Source organism: Cervus elaphus, chromosome 12, assembly GCF_910594005.1.
Source record: "Cervus elaphus chromosome 12, mCerEla1.1, whole genome shotgun sequence".
In the NCBI taxonomy this organism is placed as follows: Eukaryota; Metazoa; Chordata; class Mammalia; order Artiodactyla; family Cervidae; genus Cervus; species Cervus elaphus.
The window spans coordinates 10,120,584-10,126,583 of record NC_057826.1 but is presented as its reverse complement, the minus strand read 5'-3'; the positions used below and the strand labels follow the sequence as shown (position 1 = coordinate 10,126,583).

Here is a 6,000-nt window from a genome sequence, read left to right as displayed (position 1 = left end):
GTCACAAAGGGTCGGACATGACTGAGCAATTTCACTTTCACTAAACACACTTTAGCTAAGTTTTACTAAAATCAGGATTAAAGTGAATCATGCATACTATACATCACAGGCCAACTCAGGTCCAAGATCTCAGAGATTTAAACATGGCAACACTTCTTAGCAAGTTCATATTCTCTGTACTCTGTGGAGGATAATACTCAACAGAAATCTGAATTTCAATAGTTAAAAGTAAATTTAAGATGGATTCAAAGTGCCCCTAATGAATGCTTTTCCAGACACTTCTGAAAATCCAAAAGGTTCATTAAAAAATTGAATCATACAGATTTTTAAAAAGGTCTGTGTGGAGTGGTGCCTGGCCATGGAACGCGATTAGCATACAGGATAACCAGAGGTGGAATCTTTATTTCACAAGTTTCAAGATACAGTACAAAACGAATCTGTACATCTCTCTATTAACAGGATTTGTTTACACAATTATATTACACTTCACCAGCCTTTATACTGAATTTAATTAAATACAAAATAAATTTACAAAAAGTCTACCATGGTGTTCTTTCCAATGACAGTTTATGGTCTTTTAAAGCGTCTCCTAAGTATCAATAGTGGTTACACCTTGATCGTATCAAATGTTACGATTTTTCTTTTTTAAATCAAAGAGAATAGTGTCATCTTATCATTCCAAACAGGAAAACTGGTGCTGTGAGATGACTCTACACATAACCAAGACATCCTTCTCATGCACACATCGGATTTTTACTTGTGCAAATCATTTTTCCGTGGAATATTTTCAATCTTCTTGAAATACCAAATGGAAGGAGAAATTTAGCTTCTTTTTACTACACATTTAAAAGTCAGCTAGTGCCTCAGACAGTATGGTATTCAGAAAGTTTGTATTTTCACTTATATCTGAGACCAGTGACTGATGAAAAATACTTTCATGAAAATAGAAGTTCTTTTTGCTTTATTTCTTGCACAGTGGTAGTCATAATATTGTGTAACATATAATTAAATTCACTTTTATACCAAACAGTAGCTGTTATCAGGGCAAATGTAGCCCATGCTGCTCTTCTTGTTAAGTAAGGGGGCTGTTTAACAGTTGAAGCACTTCTGTTTTGAAATGTGCATGTGAAATGTTAGTCCAAACCTCTGAATAAGGTGTTTGCAGATGTAGCTAGACACTATAATACACATGCTACATACATGAAGGCCTGTGGTCTTCATTTATAGGCTTGCATGCATACTTCCAAAACACTGGTTTGAAGAACATGAGGAGCAAAGAAAGGAGCAGAAAGAAAAAAAAAAGCTCATACAAAATTCTTGAGTTTCCTGGAGGCAATGGCAGCTCCTTAATTAAATAAAGCAACAGATCATGGGCAGAAACTTCTACAACTTCCCAGTGATACAGAGATACAATGGCTTAGCAGTAAAACTCTCACAAATTAACCGCATATGCAGAAGGGGAACACATCCTCAAGAGTATTAGGATTAATGATCCGCAAGTTAATCTCCTTTAAGTGCTAAATCATTTTGGAAGAAAAAGAAACCTTCTATTTTTCTGTGCCATTGAATAGGAACTAAAAACAAGGTAGACCTTACCCAGAAAACAGAAACAAAAGCTCCAAGAACAAAAAGGAAAACAAAAAAAACAAAAAACCAATCGCAAACCCCAAACACCAATGTAGCAGAAAACAAAAAGCTAGAGTCTCCAGACTGAATAACCAACAGACCAAACGCACAAGAGGACGGAGCTGAGCAGAAGTCCTCTGTCCCCGCCTCGGAAGGCAGGGAGACAGCCTCTCACAGGGACGGGGAGAGCTGCGCTACTGTGGGGAGATGAAGCCACACCCCACCTGCTAACTCTAAATTCTATCATTAAAACTCCTGAATCCTGGAGTTAGTTTAACGTCACTGACATTAACTAGCTTGAGTTACTGTCATTGTATTCAAATGGATGCCATTTGATTAGGTTAAGTATTGAGCGTTAATTTAGGAGAAACCCAGTTCCTATTTGCTTAGGCATCAGGTCCCTTGTACAGACCAAGGAAGGGAGCCAAGGATTTCGAGACAGGTCTTTGAATGAAGTCACAGGAACTAAGCATTTTAGGGTTACCATTCAAACCGCCAGTAGCAAATGGGCCAGGGTGAAACAGGAGGTGGACAAGGGCCAACAGAAAAAGATGGATTTGGAAGATGAATAGCAAGGACAGGAGCAAGAGGAACGCCAACAGGAAGGCTGTCATGGCTGGAGAACAAGACCATCCCTTCCTGTCTGCCTCTGGGGTAGAGACCACTGTTGAAGAATGGTCTTTTTTGAAGTACTAACAGAGGGAAGGAAAGATAAAGAGATAAGAATACTGCTAAAGGAGAAATTAGGTGGAGGACAGAAAAACATGGAAGTTTAGTTGTTAAACGTTTAAATAAACTAAAACAGTTCCTTTGAAACGAAGAGTGGCTGCTACCACGGATCCTACTTATTTTGAAGGGTGGGGAGAAGAGGCAGGGGTGAAGACGCGAACATCCTGTACCAAATGCACACAGATCTCTCACGAAAGAGAGCGAACAGAAGTCTTAGTATTTACATGAGCTGCCCAAAGCGACATTACACTTGTGAGGGTAAAATGTCCTACCTTTCAGATCTGCACTTACACATGTGGTTCTTGCTGTGACCACCTCTTCAGGTTTAGAAGCAACTATCCAGGAGGAAAGTTTGCTCACCAGGTTTCTTGTAATACTCTACACACACCACACACACACACACACACACACACAAGCACACAACTTCACATTTGGAGCCCTCAGCTTCCTTACGGACTGATTAGACCTAGTTCTAAATACAATCCCCACTTCAAAAACCGAAGTTTTACAACTCTACAGGTAAGGAACTCTTTAAGTTTTCTGGCAGATGAGGGGTTACGGAAAAAGAGTATAAAGATGAACAGAAACAGACGGAGGTCAGCAAGTGCAGAAAGCCTGCGCAGACGCTAAAGCGGGTCTCAGACTGGATACAGGATGGCGAACGCTGCCATCCAACCATAAAAAGGAGCATGAGTTTGGCTGAAGTTTTTCATTTGTGTGATATGTGATGTTCTCAGTGTTTTCTGTTGGCGCCGTGGTGGCTGTTCTCCATACTCCTGAAGCAGACAGTTGTGAAGGGTAACAGCCTTGCTTTTCCTAATGTTAACCGTGGAGGGTGGTGAACACGGGAGCTACGCAAGTGGTTGATTTTCTCCTGTTACGTCAAGCTGCAGAAAAAAAAAATCTATCTGAACAAAGAGGCTTTAGTAGCTTTCTTCAACCACTGACTTCAATGCATCTCCGACTCTCTATAGAGTTTTAGTATTGTAATGGTAGTTTATGTCTGCCATAGCCTGGCAAGGATAGTTCACATTTAAAGAATTCAGGAGGGTGGTCTGTTCTTTTGCAGTAAGAAATGCAGAGTATTAATAAACTGAATCCTGGGAACAACTGCGTTAACTTTTGGGAACGTGTGTCTGATCCTGCTACCCCCACCCAGAGTCCTTCAATGCTGCTTTCTAAGTCTCCCTTCAGTCCAGCCTCCGGCTCCAGATGAAGGCTCTGCCTACTTGTAACAAACAAGCAAGTCACACTGAGCAGGTGGGGCAAGTCCAGGTGTTAGCTCAAGGAGTCAGTTCACAGAGTTTTCTATAGACTCCACTCCAAGGAAACGAAGTTCACATACAACTCTTTAACAAGGCCTCTCAGTCTTTGAAGGAGAGAAGTATGGGATAACGTATGACAATCAATTACTGATCATCATAAACCGCCCAACCTTCCCTTTTAAAGGAACAAATATGCTGAATACGTACACTTGCATGTGGACTGATAAAAGTTCCTTGGTTATCAGAGTTCTGAAACACTTTGAGGACCTTTTTTTTTTTTTTTTGACTTAAAAGGCAAGTTCTATTTTCAGACTTTCAAACATGTTAAGGTTAGATTTGCGACTAACTGGGTTTCCCTTTTTACACTGATCAGTTTTAGTGTCAATGCATAAGACCTTCAGGACGGGCGACAGAACGTATGCACACTGAAAGAGTGACCGAAGGGACCCAAGAAAGACAGCTGGACACAGCGGACATGACCACTGTGAGTGTCTTGCAAATGTTTCCAGGGTAAGAAAAGGGGGGCGGGGGAAGCCACTGAGAGTTGTTATTCCGTACAGCACTGAAACGGACATTCAACTTAGTTTAGGTAAGAGTTACTTATCCCTGAAAATAAAGGCATCAGATTCCAAGCAGCTTTAGGAATTCAACGCTTCCTTGTGCCTCTTCCAGGAGGTGGCGACCGCTGATCCAAAGTCCTACATCGAATGCAAGCGTTCTCAGCAAACCCTTTCCTTTTCTGTCACCCGCTGGGGGGGCGCGGCGGGTTACTGCGGCGGCGGTTGCTCTGGGGGCCTCTCCTGCTGTGGCGGGGCCGGCCGTGGCCCCGGAGGCCTGGGGACAGGCATGTCCTGGTGCTGCCGCTGCCTGTAGGCGATTACGGTTCCCAAGAGCAACGCGATGATGGTCATGAGGTAAAGGTCCCACTCAGGTCCCAAGAGCTGGTCCATATCAAGTTGGGTGAATATGTCTCGAATCTTAGTGAGAATAATATAAAAATCATTATGATCACTTAAACATAAAGCTAGGAAAGTTACCTCACAAATTAAGAGATAAATACAGAATTTACTGAAACAATTGGTCTTAGTAATATTTTGCAATGTCTTTTTTAGAAAAAAGATTTTACTATAAAAACTACCGTATGACCCGGCAGTTCCACGCTTGGTTATTTATCTGAAAAAAACAAAAACACTTAATTCTGAAAGATATATGTACTCCAATGTTCACAGTAGCATAATTCATCATTGCCAAGATATGGAAGCAAACCTAAGTGTCCATCAGTTGGTGAATGAAGATGTGGTGCATATACACAATGGAATATTATTACTTAGCCATAAAAAGAATGAAATTTTGCCATCTGTAGCAACATGGATGGGCTTGGAGGGCATTATGGTAAGTGAAATAAGTCAGACAGAAAGACAAATACTGTATGATATCACTGATAAGTGGTGTCTAAAAAATTTACAAACTAGTGAATATAACAAAAAAGAAGCGGACTCACAGATTAGAGGACAAACTAGTGGTTACCAGTGGGGAGAGGGAAGTGGGAGGGGCCATATAAAGGTACGGGATTAAGAGACACAAACTGTTATGTATAACATAAGCTACAACATGGAGAATATAGCTGGTAATTTATAATAACCGCACATGGAGTGCAATCTATAAAAATTATGAATCACTATATTGTATACCTGTAACTCTACTGTATTGTACATCAACTGTACTTCAGTAAGAAAAAAACTAAAAATTAACTTTAACAGACTTTAACAGAGTAACCAATCTAATAAAATTAAGGACGAGACAATACAAAACAATCAGTTCAACTGAAAAAATGAAAAGTACTCGGGTTTGATCTCTGGGGCAGAAAGATCCCCTGGAGAAGGGAATGGCAACCCACTCCAGCATTCCTGCCTGGAGAATTCCACGGACAGAGGAGCCTGGCGGGCTACAGTGTATGGGGTCGCAGAGAGTCAGAAGGACTGAGAGACTAAACAATAACAAAGTATCTTACAGGACTTCTTCCCATCAGTAACTTAATGCGCTAATTTCCAACCATTTCTCACAGGAAATATCTGAAACGAACACTGGGGACACCGGAGGACGGGGCTGGGGAAGCAGTCTCTGGGCACATCTATAGCCTGTTTCCAGCAATGACTCGCTTGCTCATAAAAAGCTTTCTCCTAATGACGGCAGGGCTATTTTACTACGGTCCCTCATGTATTGTAACTGAAGGTGTTAGGGATTCACATGTTTAATAGCTGCACAAATAATGCTTTTTAGTTAGGATTTAACTATAATTGACTGCTGAAATTGAACTTTAAAATTATGTTGTCTATCATATTTTAATGTCGCTTAAGTTATTCCTGGTATTTTCTGACTA

The 6,000-nt window shown here is 40.9% G+C and overlaps 1 protein-coding gene across 1 annotated transcript in view; it reads right to left on the bottom strand.

The window, feature by feature from the left end:
• Positions 1-382: 382 nt before the first annotated feature.
• The window catches only part of SEL1L (SEL1L adaptor subunit of ERAD E3 ubiquitin ligase), a 57,960-nt gene continuing 52,342 nt past the window's right edge, over positions 383-6,000 (bottom strand). The window contains exon 21 of the mRNA XM_043919207.1: positions 383-4,597. Coding sequence (XP_043775142.1) covers positions 4,388-4,597 — 210 coding nt within the window. The 3' untranslated portion in view covers positions 383-4,387. The remainder of the gene's footprint in view (positions 4,598-6,000) is intronic.